General features: G+C 44.9%; 1 protein-coding gene across 1 annotated transcript in view; it reads left to right on the top strand.

The window, feature by feature from the left end:
* CDH13 (cadherin 13) overlaps nt 1-27,435 on the top strand; it is a 1,001,392-nt gene that overhangs the window by 750,407 nt on the left and 223,550 nt on the right. The window contains exon 7 of the mRNA XM_041770316.1: nt 8,353-8,531. Coding sequence (XP_041626250.1) covers nt 8,353-8,531 — 179 coding nt within the window. The remainder of the gene's footprint in view (nt 1-8,352; nt 8,532-27,435) is intronic.

The following is a 27,435-nucleotide window of genomic DNA, read 5'->3' as shown; positions in this document are numbered from 1 at the left end:
AAAAATCAAAAGATCTGACTTCTCCAGACTCATGTTCAAGAAATGCAGCAATTACCTTAAACTAAAAGGTAGCTGCCCCTGAGGCAGAACATGGACCCTCCAGTTTGCCACAGGCTACACCACTCCCAACCGTCTTGAATTTGCTTTACTCATGTTAGGTTACCCATGTGGGCATTCGGTGGGCATTTGAGCTTCTCACTCCTGGCCCAGTTCCCTGACCTCACTCTGGGAATGGAGTCAGAGAGTCACACACTCAGGGCTGATGAGGAAGACCCTCAGGCTGTCTTAGGAAAGGCCACAGGTCATTGACATCTTCATCAAAATGCTCATTGAGAACTTTTTAGATCTAATGCACAGCCTGATCGCCATATGCAAAATGTGAGAGGAATATGTGCTGATGCATGACAATCCCTAGGTAATTGGGGGACAGAGGGAAGGGCCCCCAAAAGAAGCAGCAGTGATGAAGCTAAATCTCCCAGGCTTTGCCTTAGGTCTAAGCCTGCTGTCCCCTGTTGTTCCATCCCCCCCTCCCCAGGGCTTTCTTTAATAGTCTCCACACCCAGAACAGAAAGCCAACCTCTTTCTCCTATTCTACCTGTGAATAGAGTGCTTGAGAGATAAGCAGAAAAACTTAAAGTGAATTATGAGGCGCAGCTTCCAATTGGACACCCCCTCAAATGAAGATAAAGCAGGTATGAAATGTTAATGTAGGTCAATGGGAAAATAAGACATTATTCATGATTCATTACATGGGTGACTTTTCAGGATTGCACGCACTGCAGAATGTGGACAGCCTCTGGATACCTATCAAGTTGCTGTGGTTATCTTTCGTCAACTAATCATTTGACAGCTTCCCTATTAATTCCTGTGTATGGGGAAACATCGACAAGACCAGAGGAAGCTGATTCATGCATGCATGCACTCAACAGAAGTCACTAGGCTTGTCTGAGAGAAGAAAGGAGTTGTTTCCTTAGGAAAATTTAATTAATCTCTGCTTCTGCAGATTCTGAGTGTGAGTCCTAGAACTAGTATGAGTTGCTCTGCTAGTGGTTGGGTCCCACAAGGTTTCGCTCATCACCATCACACACAGCAGTGGGTCGCCCCAGAACAGAGTTGCAAATTGCAGCAGTCAATAAAAATAACAATAAAACTTTGCATCTCTAGAGTATTTACCATCGCCCAGGCTTTGGACTTTATATTCATTAATTTGTACATTCTCAGTGGGTACAATACCACCCCAAGGAGGAGTAAATTGGTGCTTGGGGGGACATTAAAAATATTGGATATTGCAACGGTTTGTGACCCTCCAAAGGGTCATAGTACATCAATATATATATACAGGATATCCATGGCAGGGGATGGCTGGTAGGGAAAAACTTCTAAAAAGACTCTAGAAGGGAGGGGTGGATAATTATCATCATCATCATCATTATCATCATCATCATCATCATCGTAATAGGTTGAGAAGCACTGCATTAATACATTCGGTGCTCACACAGCCCATTATGGGGAATAGTTTTATAGATGGAGAGGTTGAGGTTTGATGAAGCAAAGGAATTTGCCCAAGGAGGCCCAGCTAGTAAATGGTAAGGACAGGATCTCAAACCATGCCTCTAGCCCTGCTCTGCTTTGAGTTTGCACACCTACTTCTCTTTCTTCACCATTAAGGACTGTAGAGGACAGTTGGGCTGTGTCTCCCTGAACAGTCAGGAAGCAATCCCAGAGTGGTGTGGCAGGGTGAGTGGAATGGGTTCTGTGGCCTGTGCCACTAAAGTCACATTTGGCAACACTTCTTACATGTGTACTCTGACAGTCATGGCCAGGATATGTGTCTATGTCTGAAAGTAACCGTGGCCTGTTGGTGACAAGCTCATTCTGGTTTGCCTGGGACTCTCCCGGAATGCCCTCAGTTCCAGACAAACTAGATGGTTTATCATCATCCCATACCTAAAAATGCTGGTTGGACTTTGGGAACAAGGATACCTAGAACACCTTCAAACTGAGGTTCCTTTTTTTTTTCTTTTTAAGATTTTATTTATTTGAGAGAGAGAGAGAGAGAGAGAGAGAGAGAGAGAGAGAGAGATAGCAAGAAAGAGCATGACCAGGGAGGAGAAGGAGAAACAGACCCTTTGCTGAGCAGGATACTAGACACAGGGCTCCACCCCAGGACCCTGGGATCATGACCTGAGCCAAAGGCAGCCGTTTAACCAACTGAGCCACCCAGGTGCCCCTAGAGTTTCAAGAGAAATACATTGAGCTTCAAATTAGCGTCAGTCCAACTACACATGTGCCCATATGCATGTGTCCCTCCCACTTGGCCAAACAAGTTGAGGTGCCAGGCGTCTAAGCACTTTCATTCTGATGTGGGAATAAACGTGCATGGAGTAAGTCAGACAATGCAGTCCATGGGCACACTCCCTTTTTAGTAACCTTTCCTATACATCTCTTAGGTCATTTAGTTACAGACATAGTTTTCAATGTGGCATCAGAATGCACTACCTCCTTCTGTGACTTGGATGCTTTTTTGACGATGTGCCATTTTGTCACATTTAGGGGGCTCACTTGGTGACGTCTGCCATCTCTGATCATCTTGGGTTTTGTATTACGCATCTCCCTGGAAAGCATGCAGTTGCCCCAAATGTGCTATCAGAAATCTAAGGCCAAACACAAATCTGAATGTCCATGTCTCAATATACTATTTTCTTATGGGAATGTGTTTTTTCAAAAAAAGGAATCTGACAATTTTGATCACGTGAAGAAGATGTTTTGGGATGAGGTCAAAGAAATTTCAAGAATAGAATAGCTTTGTTGCCTGTGGAACAGAGTGAGCTGTATTATAGAGCCTCTTACATCTGAGGGTGCTTGATCTTTCATTGAGGTGCTAAGCAGGCCCCTCACCTTGGGATCCACTCTCCACTCTTCACGGGCGCGGCTGTTCTCGAAGTCACAGGGAAGCAAAACTTCAAACACCAGCACTTAAGGTTCTAACACCAGGCAGCACTCTCTTTAATCAGAGAAATGCAGCCAAGAGGAAGGGGCTATCTGACCCAGATAGAACAATCATAATTGTTTATCAGCCTGTCATGTTGGTGGCCATGTCCTTTGACAAAAGAAAATGATAGCCTTACTTGAGACTTTCGACTAGCAGCCTATAATTCTTTTATTTGCTTTGGAGGGGCTGTTGCTAGTTCATCTGAGAGTGACAGGGTGATTATCATTTATTTTGACACTCAGGAGAATATTGTGATGGGGGGAAAGGCAGAAATGTACTTCAGAGGACCCACACGGTTGTCTGTCATATAATTATCTTTTCTCTGCCATCAGGAAGCACATGTAGGCACAAGATAAGCATGGATGGGGAAGCCACTGGGCTGAGGGAAATGAGAGAGCCTTCCTCTGAGATCCAGGGTATAGGCTTGGGCAAAATGTAAGGCTGTCCTGGTGCTTATGTGATGAATGTCAGCCTGCTGAAGCCAATTCCAACAAGGGCCTCCAAGGGGCAAAAGAATGTTCAGAGGTGGTTGTGAGGCATGCCTGGTTGTGAAAAATGTCCAGGCAATGTTGTCCACTCTTCTCAGTGAGAAGTTCTTCATGACTTCTGGTCAGTGCAAAATAAGACGAAGCTTAAATGATTTGTAAGAATGCAATTCTATTCAACATTGATAAAGGGCCTCCCGCATGTCAGACACTGAACTGAGCTCAAATTTAGGACAAGATATCATAAAGATATTCTTAAAATGAAGACGTTCTATCAACAGAAAAGTTAGGGAAATGCTGCAGATTTTATTCTCTCTTGGAGATTTACAATATGCATCTGCTTACTAAGGACACTGAGAAGTCCTCCAGGATAGAAACTTGCTTAACTGTGGCTATTGCATATTTCCCAACTTGGTTTCTCTGCTGAGCCCATGAAACCAGAGTTCCTTGGTTACAGTTTAGGAAATGCTGGTGTAGGAGGTTTATCCGACCATCACAGAACCCAGAAGTATGAAAATCACGAGCTAGCCCCCAAGGGAGGGGCTGGAAGAGCAAGGTGCTGGGTCTAGCAGATGGACTGGGACTAAGATGGAACCTTGACCCTAGAGGAAGACTAGGGTATCATGTAGCCTACAGAATGTGTGTGCGTGTGTGCATGTGCACATGTGTATGTCTTAGTATAGAGTTGTGATCTCCATGGTAGAAACACATCTGCACACTAAGACCATGGACCAGGTGGAAAGTAGAGGGTGAGGCAGGGCAACTCAGAGGCAATGGGCACCTGGGGTCACCCTGCTGCAGAGGTACCAGGTTCTGTGAACAGCTCCATTGTCTGCAGCCATTGCTGGCACCATCATGATGGCTCAGAACCTAGAGAGCGGGTTTGATAAGAAAAGGCATCTTCCTCAGAACACTAATGTACCAGGCATTGTACCAAGTTCTTTAATATAGTATCCCATGAAACCCTTACAGAAACCAAAGGCAAAAGTATTGCTAATATCCTGTTTGCAATTGGGGAAACCAAGGTTTGGGTAGGGCTGAATAACTCGCCCGTGTTCACAAAGCAAGATTTGAACCTCAACATTACCCAAAGTTGTTTCTTTCAATGCAATAAACCTATTTATGTTGGCACCATTTGGTCTCCATGGAGGTGGGCCTCAGATGCAAATCCTGTTCTGTACCCACATCCAACCTAAGGCAGAGGCAAGTTGGACCAAGTTCATTTGCTCCTGAACTGTTCATTAAAATAAAAAGCATTTTCTGGATAACCTTTCGTAGTATCATGTTATTAGATCTGTAACAATAACAATGAAAAAAAGACATTGTCAATGACTTACCTGGTGAAAAGTGAAAATTCATTAGCCTCAGAGATTTTGTTTGCTTCCTCTCATCCTTTTTGTGCGAGCCATGACATATGCAACCATGATGACTTCATCTTTATACTTTATTTTGTTTGTTCATCTATGACTTCAATTAAAAGCAGATTAAGTAGGACAGAGATTCCATCAGTTAGGCATTCATTAGACATTAACAAAGTGCAAGGCACTGGGTCGTGCACACTTAACCAGAGTTAGTTTCTTGGGGAATCGATAGTGTCAAGGCCTCCTTCATGCCTCTGGCCACAAAGAGCTCACTTAGTACATCCCTGGTGAGTCTGTAGGCCTGAAAGCTGCCTCTGATTTCTGACAGGATCCTGGTTAGAGAATCCTGTTTTCCTAGACCAGGGTAGCAAATAAGCATCACCCCTCCACCCCTCACACTAATGCTCCTAGATCAGGAGTGGCTTCCCAGTCCACCAGGCTGAGAAAAGACCCTCATTCCATTGTGTGCTTCAATGGAATAAGTGCCAGTTTGTGTGCTGATATTTTCCAAAGATAAGGGGCAAGACAAGGGGAGTGCATAAGCCAAGCATTATCTCTGCTCACACTGGACCCTAAAGTTTGCCTTGTGACAATTTCATGAAGAAACAAAGGTGAAGAAACATGGTAGGATAGAAAATGTGCCTGATGCATCTAGCCTCATGGCAACACTGAGGCTGCTTTAGAAATCCATCCAAACTTAGGGTGGTCAGATCCCCATGTTTGTCCGATCAATCAGACCTAATGGCTGATGATCTGATTCCAATTGTGAGAAAAAGTAAAGTGCCTTTGATGGTCTGAGAAACACAGTCATAGGCAGGAAAGGAATACCCCAGGATGGCAGCTGAGCCAGATGAAGTTCGTGTTTCCTTTAAGGTTCAGTATTTTCTGCATGGGAGTATTTCTGCTGGGGACTACAGGACCATGCTGCTTTCATCTCTTACCTGTTAGTTCATATTTCATGGGTCCAAAAGGGGTCAGAATCCACAGGTGGGCTCTATATTCATAGAAGAGTAAACTACCATGAAAAATCGTAGTTGGGCAGGTTGCCCTGAGCCAAATAAGATGGCTTACTATTGTCAAGACCAGCAGGCAAATGTGCTTGATTCTGCTCTAGCCCATACTTCTATTGGGTTTGTGAAATCAATGCAGGGAAGCCTCACTAAAGTGGAGCGAGGAGGGGGCAAGGGGAAGGTTGGAAAGGGGATGCACCACTCCATGTCAATTACAAGGAGAACTGTCAATTACAGACCCAACAGAAGAATCATCAACAAGGAAGAATCATCAATTACAGGTCCCAACAGGGAAGGATGAACATTGCGTGTAGTACAAGAAATTGACCATCCCTACAACTCAACCAATGAGAAACTGTCATCACTTTGAACTCCTGCTTTTCTCCTTCAAAACAACCCCTCCTGATTTCTTCCTTCTTGATAAAAATAACATTATTCTCCTTTGTTTGTTGGACTTGCCTATGGCTTTGCAGTAGTTTGCAGATCCTCAGTTGCAATTCTCTGCTATTCCTGAGTAACCCGTTTTGCTGGTAAGATAACCAGCTATTTTTTTAGATTAATGGTATTTATCAATGTGATCTTTTTACATTAAAATTTAATTGCAAAAGCAGTACATTCTCCTTGTAAAAATGATGAAAACTATAGATCGGGCCAAAGTCCTACCTCCTTCTCACCATCCTTAATCCCAGTCTCCTTTGTTGGGGAGCCACTGCTGGGTAGGAATATTTTCCTCTGCCCTTCAAGGTTCTTCTGGCTGGTCTGAGAATCAAATTGGCATGCACTAGATTAACAGGAGAAAATCAAACAAAACTTGTATACCTCCTATATACATGGCAGAGACCCAAGCAAACGGAATAATTTCCTGAAAGGGGTGAAGCCATCACCTTAAATACCATCTTCAGCTAAAGATGGGATGGGAGTCTGTAATGGGAGGTGAGCAGGGAAAGTACAGTCAACAGGGTAGGGTTGGTATGCAGATTTAAGTCCTGCCTTTCCGCTGATAACAGGGTCTACAGGTTTAGAATCATCCTCCTCTTACTGTTACAGTGAGGGAGATACCCTCACAAATGGAGATTTCCCTTATACATGTAAGTGTTCCTTACAAAAGGTATGACTTCCACTTGATTTGCAGACCTTCTCTTGTGTCTGCAGTTTCTTAAAAATAACCAGGTTAAATTAATCAATATGCCAAAGAGGCATATCTTGGGATGGCAAGATTTGCTCCCCTATACCACCATAACCAATGTGAAGTTCACTTGTATTAGACCTGCTATACTTTTTTGAACATAAACTCTACCGGCAAAATATACGTATAAAGTATTGTGGCATTTTTTGTGTGGAAGCAGGTTCACAAAAATGACACCATACTATGGATAACATTCTTCAACCTGATAATTTCATATAATACTCTTTCTTGGAGAGCCTTCCATGCTAGAACGCATTAGACCCACAACCTTCTTCAAACTACTACAAAATTGTTCCTAGTGCAGAGAATCTCATCATTTTAGTAATTTCTCTGTTGTTTGGACGGTTAGATTGTTTCCAAATCTTTCACCATGATGGATAATCCTGCGGTGAACATCCTTGCAAGAACCCTTTGTGGACACACGCAAGTGTTTCTTGGTGGTAGGTGCCAAATGGGTGACTGTATTTTTCTTTCACTAGTTGCTGCTCAATTGTCCTCAAAAGTGGCTAACACCAGTTCTTTGTCATATGAGCGGTGTGTAAGCAAGACCCGGTGTCTGACATCCTTATCAACCCTTGCCATGATCAAGTAGTCCACATCATCTTCATCTCTCTCTAATTTCTTTGTAGCTTAAGTGCCTACAACAGTGTGGTGGTCACACAGTGAAGGCTCAAATAGCATTTGCTCATGTTCCTTTTAACTGGAACATCTTTTCCTGCTGGAGCCCCTCTCCTTCACCTTGCTTACACCTACTCACCCCTTAGATTTCCACACCGGGGACTTTTCCTGAATGTCAGGGTAGATGAGATGGTTTTCCTGTGTATTCATAATGCTCTCTCTCGATGCACTTGTTATGGTTGATTATTTTGTTATATGCTGTCTCTCTTGCCAATCTCTGACCTGCTGAGCACCAGAGAATGCCTTCGCTCCCCTCTGTTTTCTTCATCACCAGGCCCAGGGCCCCACATGTAGTAGGCATTCAATAAGAGTTTTTAAAATAAAGGCCATTGTCATGCAGCCACATCCACAATTGAATGAAAAGCCTGTGAAAATAAACAGCATATCAGCAGAAGGAAAAATTAAGCTGTCAATCTGCTGAACAGCAAAGATTTCTTTTCTTTATTTCAGGTCTTTTAACGTGATGGAGGAGGGAGAACGAAAGAAAAGCAAAAATATAACAGGGCTCGGGAAATGCTTTCCCTTTTAATGTGGAAAGCGATTGGTACATCAGCCCATGGCCATTGCCAGGGAGGGGGCATCTCTGCCCATCACTGTCCCCTGAGTAACCGTCTCCTGCCTTTCTGTCCTTCCCCCTCAGGGACCACGGTGATGCGGATGACAGCCTTTGATGCGGATGACCCGGCCACAGATAATGCCCTCCTGCGGTACAATATCCGTCAGCAGACACCTGACAAGCCGTCTCCAAACATGTTCTACATAGATCCTGAAAAAGGGGACATCGTCACTGTCGTGTCACCTGCCTTGCTGGACCGGGAGGTGAGCTGAAAGGCGCACATCTTCTTTTTCATAAGAATCGAACGTGGCTTTCACAGGAGGGAAGATGTGAGGCTTCAGGCAAAGGCACTTTATACAGAGGGGTGGAAATGAGGTGTTTACACGTGGTTGGGTAGGGAAATCTATAAAGGGAAATGCGAACCCAAAAAACACACTCTCTGAAAGGCTGCATCCTTTGGAGTTATTTGTATTCATTCAACCTGATGCCTCTGTTTCCTCACCAAGTGCTTATTCATGAGCCCTTGTGATGGGACTCGATCCCTCCTTACCCATCTGCCAAAGGGAGAGGATGGGAGGGAGGAAGGAAGGGCAGACAAGGAGGCGGGGGAGGGACAGAAGGAAGGGAAGGAGTTTTGTCCAAGATCACAGAGTCAAGTGGCATCCACTTCTCTTCTTCCCCACGCCCTCTGCCATGTGTGCCACTGTTTCCCTGGAACCTCTCCTGCTTCAACCTCAGGTTATCACTGGGCACCCTCACCCATCTTGTAGGTCAGGTGACAAACACCGGTGACCCGGTGAGAATGAGAATGAGATCTGCATGGACTTTAGTCAGTCTACACTCTTGCTCATTGTTTCTGCCCAGGGTGATTTCAAGTTTCCACATTAGTTGCCATGTCAAAATATTTAGATTTCATATTTTTAAAATTTTATTTATTTATTTGAAAGAGAGAGAGAGAGACAAGTATGAGCAGGGGGAGGAGTAGAGGGAGAGGGAGAAGCAGACTCCCTGTTGAGCAGGGAGCCTGACACAGGGCTCAATCCCAGGATCCTGAGATTAGGACCTGAGCCAAAGGCTGATTGATGCTCAACTGACTGAGCTACCCAGGTTCCCCCAAGATATTTTTATTTATTTTTTAAAAATTCCAATTGCAACCTTCCTGAAAATCACAAATTTTAGAAATTGTAGGGCCATTTTCCACATGCAGTTAATCAGTTACATAAGATGAGACTGTCGGACAAAGCTGGTGGTCACAGTCCCATGTACACAGGGTGTATGCTCCTGTGCCACTTATGTTGCCTCACATGTGCACCCTGGCCCTGGCCCTTCTCCTGAGTTCTGGGTCCCTCTCTGCAGCTCCCCACAGGCTACCCTCAGTAGGAGAGACTCTTGGCCCTTCAAAAACAGCATTTTAAACCAACTTAGGGATTCCTTTCTGCCCCTCACCCCTTCCCCCACCCCCAAATCTGCTCTTGTCCCAGGATTCTTCATTCCTTACATGACATCAACCTACAGACATGACCCCAGCAGTCCCCCTTGATGTGCAAGTACCACCTTCCCCACAGTGACTGCTGGGTTTCCCTAATGGGCTGGTACCTTTCCCCCTCATGTCTTTGACTAAGCAAATGCTTGGATCAGAAATGTCTTCTCCTCTTCTTTCTGATTTTCCACACTGTAGCTTCTCACAAGAGTCTGGGTTTAGAGCCACTGTGTTTAAGAAGCTCCTTAAGGAACAGCCTGGGTGGCTCAGTTGGCTGAGCACCCAACTCATGATTTTGGCTCAGGTCATGATCTCAGGGTCATAAAATCAAGCCCATGCTGGGCATGGAGTCGGCTTGATATTCTCTCTCTCCCTTTGCCTGTCCCCACTTGTGCTCTCTCTAAAAAAAAGAAGAGTCTTTCTGAGACCTGAGTCTTCCACCACCTTGGTGCTCCTCCAGCCTCTCTCTGACTCTACTTACCTGTAGCCATAGTATGGCACATGCCCCTTTAAGCTGCCATATGTCTAAAGAGTATCCCTTTCCTCTGGGTGTAGATGTGTATTACCCAACACAATAACCACTGGCCACACGCAGTTATTTAAATTTAAATTTATGTTAATAAAAATGAAAATGTAAACATGTATCATCCAGGACAGATATAGAATATTGTCCCCATCTTAGAAAGTTCTGGTGGGCAATGCTGGCCTCGACCATATACCTACGAAGAACAGAGGCTGTGATCCTTTGCATGTCTGTAGCCCCACTGCCTACTAGCACACTTCGAGCACTCCTAAAAATCCTCACTGTACGTTTTTTGGGGGACAGGCAAGAATAGTTGGAAATGACACTAAGATTTTGCACTTCAGGGGTGGGAAGCTGTAGCGAGGAATGAGAATTCCTGGAAGGGAGGAAGAGAACGAGATCTGCATCGAAATCGTGGCTGTCACTTAGAAGATGTGATTATTACTAGTTAAAAATAGGAAAGCAGGGGGGAAAGGAGTGTACCGAGTCCACTTCCATCGTGTTGTGTCCCATTCTCTTTCCAGCCTGCCCCGTGTTTATGGCTGCTTGATGCTGTATTATCTTCTTCGGAGGCAAGGAATGACTTTCTGCCTGTTTATTCCCTGCCCAGCATGCATGTGCATGCATGTGTGGACACACACACACACACACACACACACACACACACACACCAGCTTTCCCCAATCCTCCCGAAGGTACTTGCAAATTTTTACAAGGCAAAGATGAAATGCAGTGATTTCTCTGGCTCAGCTTCTCTTCCTACTGACAGAAATGTTTTGTAAGTCTCTATTTATAAACCAAAGTGTAATATAATAGATTATTCCATTTTTTGAGGTTTATTTTGGGGACAAATGTGTTTTAAGCTCATGACCTCTTCTTTCGGGTTTTTGTTAACTTGCAATAAGTATGTAATTATGGGAGTTGAATTAAGCGTTTCTGGCCACAATACATAAACGGCTCCCCCAAAAAAGATAAACACAATTTAACTGAAATGGGAAAATCAATGAAAAGGAATGAAGAGTGTCACTTCTCCGTGAGGGTTTCCAGAGTTCACTGCTGACCCAGGCAACATCGGTGCAATCTGAAGGAAAGAAATGTCCCTGAATTTAGGCAAGCCTTGTCTGTTTACTGGTGCTGTGCTAAGCTTCTCTCCGGTGAGTTTGCTGAAACGGTGAAACGTGACTCCACGCTCCTCATCTTTAAAGGCACAGAACTTGCACATCAGACTTCAGATCTCCCTGCCCCTTTCATACGGTCACATGCCCACCATGGGCTCCTGCAGGAGGGCTGTGGGATTGTTTGTCATTATTTCTGGAGAACTTCTGAGTAGGCATCCTGTCCTGGGTGTGGTTTTAAAATCTACTTCTGGACCCTCTGAGCAGAACATTTAAAACATGTATGCACCATTTATTTTTAAGACTACATTCCACTGGGACCCCTGAAAACCTTGCTAGGGTTCAAACCAATTGTTGTTTCATTGATGGGTGTTCAGGCCTGGGATCTCAAGCATGTTTGTGCATTGAATCCTGTGGGTGTAAATGAGTAAGTCGAGGACTCCTCCTGGAGCCAGAGCCCCTGAGATTATACAAATGGTTTGCTCCTGTTTGGCCCCACCTGATTGGGAGTGGAGGCTCTGGAAGCCCGCTGGTTGACATTGTTGATAGGACAACAATTTTTCACCTTGATTTTCCATTTCGTACCTTTCCTTGAATGAGTATATGTCCTCAGGGAGGACCCTGGCAGGTGAGGTGAGACATCAGGGGAGGCCACAGGCACTGTTGTCTTCGAACCCACCTTTCCCATAGTTAATTTGTCATAAAGCATGTCAGGGAGAGGGTCAAAGATGCCGGTAAATGATCTTTAACATCACCATCTTGACTATTGCCTTTTCTTCCCACCCTCACTCCTCGGATGTCTCTCCAGTGGGGCCAACTGAGGCAGGTGCCCTCACTCATCTGCTCCTCTCCATACTCTGAGGAGGAAAGGGACTGTGTCCAGCTCATTTCCTGACGCATTCCCAGGCCTTAGCACATGAGAGCTCAGCAAATACGTACCGAGCAATAAAGGGCAGGAAGGGTGTGAGGGAGAGAGGCGGGCAGCTGGGAACGTGTGGCATCTCTGTGCGGGGCTGCCGTCACAGGGTCATCACCGTTCATTTCCTGCTGCATTGGGGGTGATGCAGCCACTGGACCCACAGCACATGCACACATTGTTGCTCACATTGATGCAGCCACTGGACCCACAGCACATGCACACATTGTTGCGCAACTGCTTTGGGTCACGTGAAAATGCTCGAAGGCAGCTCACCCTCTGTCTCCATCTTCTGAGGACCCATAAATGACCCCCTCCTTTTCCTCCTAACCGTGATCGGCTGCTGACTTGGCTTCCTATTTGACGGGCCACCATTGCCAAATAGATGCCATTGGAATCAGGGAATTTATTCTACTTGGTCCCCATCTGGTGAGTAGTAGAGTGAACTGGGACAGAGTTTCTTAAACTTGGCTGAGGAGCTCTAGAAATCACAGTGCTCCAGCAGAAGCCTAGAGCCATGAAGTGTGAGTCTCAGGTAGTAGGGCATAGGCATCGGTAGCTTAAAAAAAATTCCAAGTGGGCAGCCCAGGTGGCTCAGCGGTTTAGCGCTGCCTTCAGCCCAGGGCCTGATTCTGGAGACTTGGGATCGAGTCCCACGTCAGGCTCCTTGCATGGAGCCTGCTTCTCCCTCTGCCTGTGTCTCTGCCTCTCTCTTTCTCTCTGTGTGTGTGTGTGTGTGTGTGTGTGTGTGTGTCTCATGAGTAAATAAAACCTTTAAAAAAATCTTTAAAAAAATTCCAAGTGATTCAAACATGCAGCAAGCTGAGGAATCCTTGCCTTTGGAGACCACGTTTCAGTGTACTTATGACTCAGAGGGGGACCCGCCCCCATCGCCTGTTTTTCCACCTAGGTGAACATATTTGTTTCCTAGAATGGCTGTAACAAAATACCACAATTCAGGGAGCTTAAAATAAGAGAAATGTATTCTCTCACAGTCCGGGAGGCCAGAAGTCTGAGATCTGGGTGTTTTCGGAGTTGAGTGTTTTTCTCCCCTTTGAAGCCTCTAGGGGAGGACCCGTTATTGCCTCTTCCAGCTTCTGGGGGCTGCCAGCCATCCTGAGCTTTCCTTAGCTTGGAGACACAGGCCTCCAATCTCTACCTTCATCTCTGCATGTCCTTCTTCCGTGTGCTTTCGCATTATCTTCCCTCTGTACGTGCCTGTGTCTTCCTATAACACTCCAGTTGTATTGGATTAGGACCCACCTTAATGACCTAAGAACCTATTTCCAAATAAGGTGCAATTTACAGGTACAAGGGGTCAAGACTTATATGTATCTGTTTAGGGGACACAATTCAACCCATAACAGTGAGCTATTTGGTCTCTCCCTGCTTTAGTTATTTACCCACGAGCTGGAAATAACAGCGCCTCCCTCAAATGGGTTGGTGAGGATCAGATGTGTCAAAGTACACAAACTACCTTGTTTATTCTAAATACGGGCTACCGGGGCACCTGGGTGGCTCAGTAGTTGAGCGCCTGTCTTTGGCTCAGGTTGTGATCCCAGGATTGAGTCCCGCATTGAGCTCCTCACAGGGAGCCTGCTTCTCCCTCTGCCTGTTTCTTTGCCTATCTCTATGTTTCTCATGTATAAATAAATAAAATATTAAATAAATAAATAAATAAATAAATAAATAAATAAAGGCTATCATAATCCTCATTAGTGGTTGTAGTGGTAAATTGTAAAGGTGAGTAGTGAGTTCCCCATTGTGGGATGTATTCAAACAGACTGCCCTGGGTAGGATGTCATAGAAAGGGATTCAGTTCATTAGTAAAGGTCATATCCTTAATATCTTTTCCAACCTTGAGGCTCCAGTTACTGAAAATATTTATTGACTATCTTCAAGGTGAAATTTGCTCTGCAGGATGCTGCCTGGGAGAGTCAGTTTTCTACCTGGTCAGCTGTGTGACCTTGAGAAAATCATTCAACCTCTCTGAGCCCATTTCCTCATCAGTAATGACTATGATAATGACATCTGCACCACCGACTATAGCACCTCTTCCTCCAGTTTTGCAAACAGCAAAGCATTGCACAAACATAGCTATTAGCATGTGTCATACTTTCTATGGCTCCTGAGAACCCAGGCTCCAGTTCCCAAAAGCTACCAGCTGAGAGCCTGGCTATTGTTTCTACCCACATGTTGCTGATACAAAAAAGACTCTTTCCACAGTGTGCACACCACATTCACTTTGTCCTGTGAGTCAGACCTCTTCGGTTTTCCTGACGCTGGGCAGGGTTTTGTTGCAATTCCTCAGATTTCGCAGCTGAATTGTGAGAGCAGCTGCAGTGACCATATATTGTCCTTACGTTTTCATAAGCTCTATGTGAATAGACATCAGATTTCACTTGGAAACATGGTGCGTTTTCCAGTACAGGCTCTTCTGTTTGCTTTTTCTGAAACCATACCAGAATATCAACTACCCAAAGAAAGAGATCTTGGATCTTTATTCCATCTCCATATTCCTGTTGCCAAACTTAGAGCTAAGTGAATAATAGGCACTTGGTAAAGATTTGTTGGATGGATGGATGGATGGATGGATGGATGGATGGATAGATGGATAGATGGATGGATAGATGGATGGCTTCTGTTCATTCCATTTGTACTTATTAGTAAATATCTTACAGATGATCTCAGAATTTACTGTAAGATCCACACCCTTGCATGGGTATACAAACAAAAAATTATTTTATTTTCATTGAGAGCTTAGTATTACCCTTGTGTAATCATCCAGTAATCTAATGTACTCACCTTCTACCCGCCTTGTGTCAGGACTGCATTAGGCTCTAAGAAACACCTTGGTGAATAGGATGGGCATGAGGATCTGTGTCTCTTGAGTAAATGTTTGGGGAAACGTTTGGAGAAAATAAGAGCCATATATCCTACTGAACGAAATTGGGTTCATCTGGGGCACTGTTTTATTCTTTTCCATAACCATACTCAGCCCCTCATTCTGACAGCTCTGTCTATGTTTTTAAACTATGTCTGGCTGCACTACAAAATAAAATCAGATAAAGGTCCCTAACATTTGATAAATGGTTTATTTAGTTGATCATCTTGGCTGGGAGACTGGAATTCATCAGCTGAAATCTGCCAACTTTTCTGAACACAGCCACAATTTGAAACCACTCAGAGTAGCTAATGGTCAGTTTGGTGGGTTTGGTTTGTTTTTCTTTTTTGTTTCCTCCCCTTTCTCTCCTCCTCCCCCTCCCCCTCTCCTTCTCTTCTTTTCCTCTTCTGTCTTCTCTACCCCTCTTCCTCCTCTCCCTCCCCCTCCACTCCCTCCTGCTCCTCCCCCTCTACTTCCTGGTCCTCCTCCTCTACTTCTTTCTCTTCCTCCTCCTCCTCCTCCTCTTTTTTTTTTTTTTAACAAATAAAAACGGTTTCCAAAAGATGCCCTTAAAATTCAATCTTAACACTTGCATTGTGAGAGTATCATTAGTCTTTTTAAGGAGGTTGAGCACTTTTCTATCTTTGTTTGAATTCACCTTCAGCTTAATATTTATTATCCTCCAGATAATCTAAGGAAAGTGATAGCCTATCCATAAAAATGTACACATAATAAGAGACATTAGGCCTCTGAATGTAATTTATTTTCTATTTTCAGCTGGTAAAGGATTTTCTGAGACTTTATAATGCCCTCAATTTTTAGGCCAAAAGGGAAAACTGAGCATTTCCTTCCATGGTAAGTATCACATAAGACTTATTTTTAGATTTATGTGCATGTATTTGCTATGAGAGAGTTAGCAGTCCTTGATTATGTCAAAGAAAGCCAAAGAATGTGGTGGAGCATGCTACGCAAAATAGTCAATGAAATTGGACGTGTGGCTGCAAGTCTAAAGAGAGCTATGTGCTTGGTCAAGATGATCCAGGCTAAGATACTGTCACGTAGACCACATCTCTAGAAGCATAGTAAAAAAAAAAAAAATCTGTGAAAATGATGATATCAAGTCAAGCTGCCTAAAAATAAAGGAATAATTGCAAGGGGTAGCATTTCTCCCATGTCTCGAATGAAAGAATAGCCGTCATACTATCAGGAAAATAAATGTTTTCAGGCCTCTCTGATCTAATGCTAATACTTTTCTCATTATCATCATGTTTAAAACATTGGCAGTAATTACACACAATTCAATCATGCTGTCAGGAATATTCTCCTTCTTTATTTTGGTGGGCAGGCCCAGAATTATTTAGATAACAGCATCCTCCCCATTCCTGTGAGCTATTTACTCATAAATATTTTTGTTGGGATAATTTTCTCTATTTTTTTTTATCACTTGCTGCTGAGAAAATAGAAGGGGGAAGAAGTAGATGTAAATAAATTGTCTTATTATTTTTAAAATAACACATTATCCTTGCAAATGAAACACAGATGGTGAACCACCCTATGTGAGTCACACTTGCTCTGTTGTGTCAGCAAATGAAATGGAATGGGATGTTCATGAGGCATGATGCTAAAGAAGCCCTGGGGTCTGAAACTTAGTTGGAAACATGCTGGCTTCCTGCTGATGGCAGTGGGGCTGGAGACAGAGAAACAGGGCTTCCCTTGTGGCCTCCTACACTTCCTGACTCTGGAGAAATTCTAGCAGGAGACCGTGGTGAGTCCCATTCTGTTGGCGTCTCTAAGCTCTTCCCCCATCCTCCGAGGTTGGCCTGTCCACCCATGAAAGCAAGAGCTGTCTCCAGTCCCCTAGTAGGACTTCAACCTGGCTGAAATCTGGTCTGAGAGCCATGGATCTAGAGCGTGAGAGCCAGCTTCAGACTCTAGAGATTCATAGCCTCTTATCAGCTGTGAGGACTAGGCAGGTCAGTTAGCCTGTGCAAGCCTTGGCTCTTCATCTGCCACAATGAGGATAATCATAGTCCCCACCTTCTAGGCTTAGCGGGATGATTCAATAAGATATGTCAAGCACTTAGCACCCTGTAAATATCAGTGGATATTAGTTATGTTCATGGTCACAATGAGAATTAAGAAGCATCACATCACAGAGGGGGGATTTCTTCCTCCTGCAGGGAGGAGTACATTTATACTCTGGCCACACAGCAGAGACTCTGGCAGACTTCTAAAGTTCAGTGAAACACTGAGGCAATCCACCTACCACAATCCAGGGACAGATAATGATGTATAAGTATCCAGCACCCACCAATGTCTGTTGAGTCCACGCCAGAGTGCTGGACATCAGGGACACAGAGAACGAGCTGCCGGGCGAGGAAGAAAGCAGACCTGTCAGCAACACGCACACAGGAAGACGTGCTGTTTGAACTAAGCCTTGATGGGTGGTTGGAAAGCTGCAGTGGAGGAGTTGAGGGATGGGCCTCATGAGGGAACAGCATGAGCAAAGCTGTAGCACCATACATGACTTGAAGAGATATGGGGAGTTGAGGGTGTTCCAGAGAAATCCCACAAAAGGGCAGGGAGTCAGTACAAGATTGTAAAGGGCTTCGAATGTCATCCTAGGGATTACAGATGTATCCTAATGTAAATGCAAGGCCACCAACCGTATTTAAACATGAAACACGGCTCTGTTCACCACGGTGCTCGCAGAGCTGTGACTCAGAGGGAAAGCTGGCAAGCTGGAGGGGAGACGATCAGCAGAGGCATTTTGGAGGCAGCTCAAGAATCCTTGGTGAACGATGAGTAGCTGATTCACAGATTTCTAGCCCTCTCAAGGAGACAGATAAGGAGTTACCACTTGAATCTAAATTCCACAGGTTGGTAATAGCTGAGTAAACAACAGCCTATCATGTGTCTCTGTTCTTGTGCCTCAAAGAGTATTAGACAATCAGGAGTTGCTTGGTACATGTTGAATCAAGAGACACTTCGCTCTGTCATTAACAGTGATTCATCTTTTCATATTTGACAAATGTGTAATTCTCTGAGCTTTACTTCTTTTCTGTCTCTCTTTTTTTATATGGTAAAAATAACTTAAAATGCAGGGCGATGATGAATTTAGAGTACTTCTATTTTTCTATCATTTTAAATCTCTCCATCTTACTTTATGTGAAGTACCCTAAAAACTGAAGAACTTTTTCTTTTTTGGGAAAAGTTCTTTTAGAGCGTGCATATTTCTCCAGGCACCTGCGTGGCTCAGTTGGTTGAGCAGCCGACTCTTGATTCCAGCTCAGGTCATGATCTCAGGGTCATGGGGTTGAGCCCTGCTTTGGGCTCTGGTCTCAGTGGGGAGTCCACTTGGGATTCTCTCTCTCTCTCTTTCTCTCTCTCTCTCTCAAAATAAATACATAAATAGAGAGCACATAGAGATTGGGGATTTTCTATTTAAGGACCGGATATTAAGTGTTTTGTAGACCAAGAGGCAAAATTGAGAATATATATAGATACTTATATAACCATTGAAACTGTAATCATTAAAAAATATAAAAAGTGGGGTGCCTGGGCGGCATCTGCTTTCAGCTCAGGTCATATTCTCAGAGTCCTGGGATTGAGCCCTGCGTTGGGCTCTCTGCTCAGCGGGAAATCTGCTTCTCTCTCTGCCTGCCTCTCCCTCTGTCTCCTTGTCCCTCTGCCTTCCACTCGACCTGCTTGTGTGCTCGCTCTCTCTCTCTCTGTCAAATAAATAAATAAATAAATAAATAAATAAATAAATAAATAAATAAAATATTTAAAATATCTATATCTATATCTATATATCTCCTGATCCTACATTGGGATCCCATTAAGTCATGTAAAATGATGTGATAAAAGAATGGATGATGACATGGAAAGATGTTCACAGCATGTTATTGAGCAGTTTGCAAAACATCACATAAACTGTGATTGTTTTTTGTTTGTCTATGCGCATCGCTTTATTCTGTTCGGCTGTTATAACAAAATACCATTGATTGGGGGGCTCACACAACAGAAATGAATTTCCCACAGTTCTGGAGGCTGAAAGTGCAAGAGCAAGGTACTGGCCAATTGGTTCTTGGTGAGAGCCCTGGGTGGCCTCCTTCTTGCGCTATCTCCCCATGCAGAGAGAGGAAGCTCTCTTCTCTCTTCGTCGTCTTATAAGGACACTAGCCACATCATGAGAGCCCCACTCTCCCATCCTCATCTAAATCTAATTACCTCCTAAAAGCCCCACTTTCTAATACCACTCTACTGGGGGTTAAGGCTTCAACCTATGTATTCGAGAGGGATGGAAACATTCAGTCAATAACAAATGTCATCGTGATCCAAGATGTGAAAGGATTTGTGTGAATGTGTTCAGAGTTGCCCTTTCAGGTCTTGCTTTTCTTACAGTGCCGTGTGTGAGCTGGTAGTCTCAGGTCTAGGTTACCTGAGTTCAAATTTCAGCCCCGCCTCTTCCAAGCTCTGTGATACTGGGAACGTCGGTATCTTGAACAACGGGCAGCTGTAATTATGATTGCCAGATCATCAAATATTCTTCTTTCACATCACTGCTAATGCTCCCAGAGGGCTCCATTGTGTGAAAGTAGCACAATATAGAGAACAAAACCCTTATGGCTGGAGATGTGCCTCAGTTTCTTCACCTGCAAAATGGGAATCATAATGTGCCTCCCCAAAGGGTTGTCATGAAGATTAAATGAATCAATACTAGCACATACTTAGAAGAGTAACAGGTGTGTGGGGGCTAGTGTTGATGTTCTCTGTATTTTCTTCTTTGGATGCAGTGACCGTGTATTGTCTTGGTGATGAAAATACAATTTTGCTCATTATCTTGAAAAGCAGTTGTATCTTGGACCCTGATACTCCTGGACAGGGGACTCTAGGGGTTAGGATGCCACACCATGATGGATCTCTCAACCTTTGAGTTGAGACTAGTTTCTGTGTGAGCCTGTTTAATCAGTGAGAAAGCAGTGGGAACCAGTAGGCACCAGGGCCTCTGCCGATATCGCTGTGATCACAAAAAAACACATTTCAGACGTCAAGAGGGAATGTTTTTAGGGCAAATGATGTCAACACTTCTGCACTTGAAATGATAAGCATTTCTATTTCCTTAAGTGACACAGCCGTGGTAGTGGCTTCCCTAGTCAAGAACACACGCTGACCAGCTGCTCACTTTTCCTGTCACCAGTTCCAACAGGCAGCTTAATAGACATACTGTGGTGTGTGCTTCTGTGTTTTTAAGACAACCGTGGGAAATGAATGTTTTTTGACCTTTGCAAAGAACAGCTGTGGAAAGGACTGTTGAAATTCAATGAACAGCATCTCTATTTATATGGACCTCGAAAGCAGGAATCAAAATTAAATTCCTTTAGATATTTTCTCTCCTGTGTCTTATGAACTGTTTTTGCAGACTTATTTTCCTCCATGGAAGACTTCTTGGGCCCTAATTTTCTGTCTCTGTGGGCTCTGGATTCCTGGGATTAGGGAAAAATGAGGGACTTCTCCATTCTTACCTAATCTTGGTATTAGATTAGCTCATGATATATGCAAGAGTGTCACACTCTCTCTGGGCAGCTACTGTGGGAATAAGTACAGCATCCGGTTTTCCAGCCAGGCATTAAATAAAGGCCATAACACTCACAGGGCTGCCCATTTTATCACAGGGCTAACGGAGTTCCCGAGGGCTAATGTGACTTGCCTGCTTCACATGGCTGAGCCTGGGGACTGGACTTTACCTCCAAGTTTCTGCTTTGTCTTCTCCCCCACACTGCTGAGAGAAAAGCAGGGGCCATATTGAGGAGAAAATCTTAACAACTATAGGACCCCTGGGTGGCCCAGGGATTGAGTGTATTCCTTCCGTTCAGGTCATGATCCTGGGGTCCTGGGATCAAGTCCCACATTAGGCTCCCTACAGGGAGCCTGCTTCTCCCTCTGCCTATGTCTCTGCCTCTCTTTGTGTGTGTCTCATGAATAAATAAATAAAATATTTTAAAAATATAACAAATAAAGGATGGCCTTAGAGTTTATGAAACTTGTATCAGGGATTTCTTTGTTCTTTCTTCGGAGCCTCTTCAAACCTTTAGAAAACTTGACTTGGTTTCCCACAGCTCTCCCATTAGCAAGGCTCGGAGCATGCATCTGGGAATTCTAGAGCCCTGAGGAGGAATCTGGACTGTGCATCCTGTTAGCTGTGTGACCTTGGAAAAGTCACTTCACCTCTCTGAGCTTCCATTTCCACCTCTAAAATGCAGTTCAAAACATGACCTGTGGGTAGACAGAATAATGACCCCCAAAATGTCCTCATCCTGATCCCCAGAGCCTGTGAATATGTTACCTTGCAGGGAAAAGGAACTTTGCAAGTATGATTAAGTCGAGCATGTCAAAATATGGAGATTATTCTGGGTTTTCTATTTGGGCCTCACATGATCACAGAGGAGGCAGGAGAGTCAAAGTCAGAGAGAGATTTAAAGATGCTATGCTTCTGGCCTTGAAGATGGAAGGAAGGGTCATCATCTAAGAGACGTAAGCAGCTTCTAGAAATAGGAAAAGACAAGAAAACCAGTTCACCCGTAGAATCTCCAGAAAGAAGGCCACCTTGCCAACACCTTGATGGCACCAGCGAGACCCCCCCACTTTAGACTTCTGACCTCCAGAACTGTAAGGTAATGAATCCATGTCACTTCCAAGCCACTAAGTTATACAATTTGTTACAGCGACCACAGGGAACTGATACAGCCTACTTCACGTGGTTTGGACCATTGAAGGTCATGACAATGATGTGACGTGTATCAGCTGTGGCACGCAGACAGCTCTCAACCATAGTAGGCATCGTCACCAGTAACAAAATAGTGACAGGACCTGAGGACTCCCCAGAGGTGTTGTAGCCAGGGTCTTTATAAAGCATATCCCAGGGCCTCCCTGGAAGGTTGAGGGACTGCTCACCAGCCCAGCTAGTCCCATGGAGACTGGGAGGGAAATGCCAGTGTTGTCTTCAGGCAGTGGCTTCCATCAGGTCTCATCAAGGGCACAGTAGAGCCCCCCAGCACTGCTCTCATTCCATACATCCAGCCTTGCAGAGTCTCCATGGGAGCATGGTTCTTTGCATCGTGTGGGCAGCTGCACGTTGTACAGGCTTGCTATACGTTGATGAGAATGGTCACATCCTTATCAGTTAAGCCAAGGGTGTAAGGTGAGGTCTTGATTCATTCAGGTAAATGCTGTAGTGTTGGGGTGTTAGGGCTCACGAACAGCATCCTGCCTTTCCCTTCCCAAATTAGAACCCGCTAAGGAACAAAACACAGGACACTGTGGAGGCCAAACCACAAGCTTGGTTACAATGAAGCTGATTGACAAAGAGAGCCAAGAGTCTGTGGGCAAATAAATTTGCTAGTGTTTTGTGCTTGAATTAGAGACTTGGCTCCACCCAGCTGTGAGGAGAATGGGACAAGGATAGGACACACCTGCACAGGTGGATCCCACCCCAGGAATCCTCTGCCAGGCAGGAGGGGAGAGACAGAGACAGGGAGAGAGGGGGACAGAGGGGACAGGCAGAGGGCTAGCCTGGGAGATGCCACACTCATAATCTAGTGGCTCCCTCCTTCTCCCCCAGGGGAGTGAGGGCAGGAGGAAGCAGCAGGGCATCCCTTAGCCCCTAAGACACCTTTGTAGCCAGAAAAATAGGAAAAGGCACCATCTAAATGGATGCACTGGGGCAGAACACAGAATGCACATCAACTCAATTCTCTCCACAAAGAAACCTGAGGATGGAAAAGTGGAGCTTCCAACCTAACCCTTATTTCTCTGATGAGGGCTCACTGTGCATGAAGAACTTTGGAGGGGGTTTCTTGAGTGTAGCACATGGTGAATTTCCTATTGAAAGAAAGGGTTAATGTCATCTGAAATCACTCAGCGTGCCAAATGTTCCCTGCTCTGGGATGAGTGCATGAGGACAGTCGAGGCTTTGTCGACAATTTCCTTTGCTGAGGGAGTTGGGGAGCAGGGGCGAGCCAGATATATATGACTCAGAGTTGGTGTTCTCCATTCGGTCAAGATGGGACCCTCCCCCGGAGCTAGGTCCCTTCTAAGTAGTGTGTGTGCCGTGCAGGTGGCTGCCGGATGAGAGCTAACAGCCTCATGCCCTCCTCCAGATGCCCAAGCAGAGCTCGAGCCCCGGTGGCCACTGGTGTCAGAGCAGGTAATGAGATTACCTGGTCTCCCAGGATAACAAGAGTTGTGGCTTCGAAGAATGTTTTTCTTAAATAACATTAGTTGGTAGCAGTGTTTTTAAAAATAGGAAATAGATTCATACAAGCAAGCAATTAGTGTCCTGCCAGTTAAGTCCCATAGTGACACAAGAGTGTGATCTTTAAAAAGAGAAAATCAAAAAAAAAAAAAAAAAAAAAGAGAGAGAGAGAGAGAGAGAAAATCAGGGGCGCCTGGGTGGCTCAGACAAGTAAGAGGCTGCCTTCAGCTCATCATGATCTCAGGGCCCCGGGATGGAGCCCCACTGAGCGGGGAGCCCGCTTCTCCCTCTGCCTCTGCTGCCCCCCCTGCTTTGCGCTCTCTCACTCTTGCTCTCTCTCAATAAATTAATAAAATCTTTAAAAATAAGGAAAGAAAAAGGAAAAAAACAGCCTCAAACAAAGCATCAGAATTTCTTACTTGAAGATCTCTCTTCTCTATAAAAACGTCCTATAAATTTCCCTTAGAGCCAGGGTCCGAATCTGAGGTCTGTGAACAGACTCTAGATGGGGGCACGTGAATGTGGATGAGAAAACATTTCAAGTTTATTTTCTTTAACCATTAACCACAATTTCGTATTTTCTTCCTGAGGGAGGATAAGCAGAGCAGGACAGTGTTAGCTGTTCCCACTACTGTCAACGACAAAAGTCACGGGTGTTTTCATATCACATCACAGAAGATGCAGATATGTCAGAGATATGTCGGCCCCCTACTCCCTTGAAATGAATCTGATCACTAGATTTACCACTAGACCCCGTTATTGATGAACTGCTAAAACAGGACTTGGACCTATGACCTCAACTTTATTTCAATATAATGAGTTTCCTTTGTCATCCTATGATTTTTTATGTGTTAGAAAACATATTCTAGGAAGGGGTCTACAAATTGATCAGGCTGCTTAAAGTGTCCCTGGCACAAAAACGTTTAAGGCTGTGGCTTAGACGAGCTCCATCCCCATCCCCTCACCCTTGCTAAAGACACCCCTTCTCTCCAGGAGATCTCACTTCTGCCGGGTTCACTCGCCTGCCCATCCCTCCATCTCCCCCACCCCTGGTTACCAGACAGAGACATTCTCCTTGGCTGCTCTATGCCTTTGCCTCCCCTGTGTCTACCATCACAGAGCCCCCCCACAGTGGGTCCCCAGGGACACTTCAGTAGAAGGCCTCTCAACAGTTCTCTTAACAGATAGAAAAGGAAGAAAACTCATCAGATTGTGAATATTAAACTTTGTGCTCATGGCCCCTAAGTGAATCCATTGATTGAGTCCAACAGTTGGATCTAGGGAAGGAATGGCCATTCCTGGCCATTCGATTAGAGCAGAATATTGTTTGGCAAATCTTGTAGCCAAGGGCCTGGGGCAGCCAGTGTACACATCCAAAAATGAAAAGTAGCCTGAGGTCATACCTCCACTCTCAAGGCTGTTAGGGTGCCTGGAATGCTGGGTTGGGATCAGACCCAAGCTTTCTGATTTTTGCCTCCTGCCACTATTTCCCTAACTCATCCTGCATTCCAATGACATCAGCATTTTCCCTGTTCCCTCAGGATGATGCACTCTTTACTTTTGCATATAAGGCAGCCAGGCCCCAAGAGGGTCCCCTGCGATTCCTACCTTCTGGTATCCAAACTGTTAGGTAGCTCCCACTCCACGTGCAAACAATAGGATCTAGCAGAAATGACATTGGGAGCCTCCCAAGCCTAGATTGCTCTTGTTCTTCCTTGCTTTGGGGGAAGCCGGTGGCTGTGTCGTGAGGACCCATGTGTAGCCTTTTGGAGGAGGCTCATGGCAAAGAGCTCCAGCCACCTTCCAGCAGGCAGCACTGACTCAGCGGCAATGTGACCAAGTCATCTTGGAAATAAATCCTCTAACCTCTTCAGCTTTGGAATAACTACAGCCTCACCCCTTTCTTGATGGCTAGCTCCCAGGCAACTTGACACCCGAATCATCTAGCTAAGGGGCTCCTGAATTCCTAAACCACAGCCACTATGTGAGATAGTGTTTGTCATTACTTTAAGGCAGGAGGGTTGGGGAGGTTGGTCACAGGGCAGCAGCAGGATTAGTAACACACATAAGCTGTGTCCCCTGCTACCATTGAAACTCATGTCCTTTGCCATCCAGATCTGGTTTGATCAGCTCCTCTATGTAGCCTTCCCAGCCTTCCTCTGAAGAGTTTATCTCTCCCTCCCCATTTTTACACGCAAATTATTCTCATCCTACTAATGAAGTTATCATGGGGAAAAACAATGTTTTGATTATAGTCTCTCTCCTCTGTCAACTCTGGGCTTCCTGAAGAGGTTTGCAACATGTTCGTGTTCAGAAGTATCCTTCCTGATAGGGGCTTGGAAAACGGTTGCATGAATGAAGAGTATGTAGAGGAATTTGGATAAATTTCAGCCAAATACATGTGATGCCCATGGTGTTTTCAAAGCATATTTGGCTAGAAAGCCCAACTCCTTTAACAGGGTTTAGAAGCAGCATTAACTGGTATATGGTCTTAATCCCATTCTTAATAGTAGAGTAATGATAATTGGTTGCTCCTTTGGGAGGGAATTATAGACCCAAGAACACATTTCCAAAGGCAATTGGAATGCTTAGCTGAACCAGACTGTTCATATTTAATACCACCCTGCCTGCTGGCATAGCTCTGAGTTGCCTGATCCTGTCTCATGGCACATGTTTTTAAGTAAAAATTGACCACGAGTCTCATCACTTGATTTAAAAATAATTTTTGCTTAGTAAATGTAGAGCCTACTGATTCAGGGCAGTACTTTCCTTCTAGTGTCCCTGGTTCAACCATTTACTGGAGTTCCAAAGAGAGCAGGGAGGAGATGGAATGGAAAATTAGAGGTAACTCATGCATTGCCTCACACCTGATTACCCATCGGCCCTGCCTCTTGGGTTAGACACTGTAGCAGTAGCCACTGGTAGCCATCAAGATCCTCCAGCACTCACTGTCCCAGAGGGGCTGTTGGCTTCTCCAGTTCTGCAGCTGCCTTCCTGGGGCCCTGTCTCATCATGAGCCTCTGCTGTTTGCTTAGGAGCAGCCATGAACCTTTGAGAGATAAGGTGGAGGCAAATACCACATCCTTGCCCTTTGAGTGGAACAGCTCCAGGATTGCTGTACATGGTCTCCCTGTGGGATTGAACCCCGTTGCCCATGGCAGTGACCTGCTCCTCACTGCCCCACGCGTGACTTTATTCATTTTCTGGCTCTTTCTTCTCCCCCTCCCTCCTTGTGGTTCTTGGGATCACCTCCTGGATAAGCTATTTGCACCCAAATCATTGTCTTAGGGGTCTGCCTTTAGGAGAACAAAATGAAGACAGAGAGCTAAGTGAATCCAGCGTTCCCTCCTGGCATCTGTCTTTAAGATGCTCTACAATAGGCACAAAGTGCCATGTGGGACTGATGTGTTTGTGTGTGTGTTTGTACTTTCTCAGGCTGCTAATGGATGAGTGAGGAGTTAAGGGTTGATTCAGAAGATCACTTATTGCAGGCAGAGCTCTGTGCACAGGAATCTGTGAGGTGTGTGTAGCATGCACGCTTCACAAAAACCCTCTCTGCTCCCTTCTCATCTCCCTGCTTGCAGCTGAGATTCCAGAGGCTCTCCACCCACCCCTCAGGGCCTGCCCTTTCTAAAAAGTCTGTACTCTCCGAGCCTGGAGTTTCAAAATGGGAGAGCTGATGTCCACTGCAATGGTGCAGGGTGGTAGACATGGAAATGATTGTGGCAATGTGATATCTGGGACCAGGGACATGCCGTGGCCAGAGAAGTAACTTTGTCTCAGAGGGCTGAGGAGGGTGGCCAGGAATGGGATGTCCTAACCTGGGGGGTTAGAGCAGGGACCAGCAAGCTTTCTCTGTCCAAGGCCACATAGTAAATATTTTAGGTTTTGTGGGCCATATGGTCTCAGTTGCAAGTACTCAACTTTGCCATTGTAGCACAGAAGTAGTCATAGACAGCGCATAAACAAATAAGCACAACTGGGTTCCAATA

The sequence above is a fragment of the Vulpes lagopus genome, chromosome 10, assembly GCF_018345385.1.
Source record: "Vulpes lagopus strain Blue_001 chromosome 10, ASM1834538v1, whole genome shotgun sequence".
NCBI lineage: Eukaryota > Metazoa > Chordata > Mammalia > Carnivora > Canidae > Vulpes > Vulpes lagopus.
Note: the sequence above shows the minus strand (reverse complement) of the source record. Positions and strands in the feature narration are given on the sequence as shown.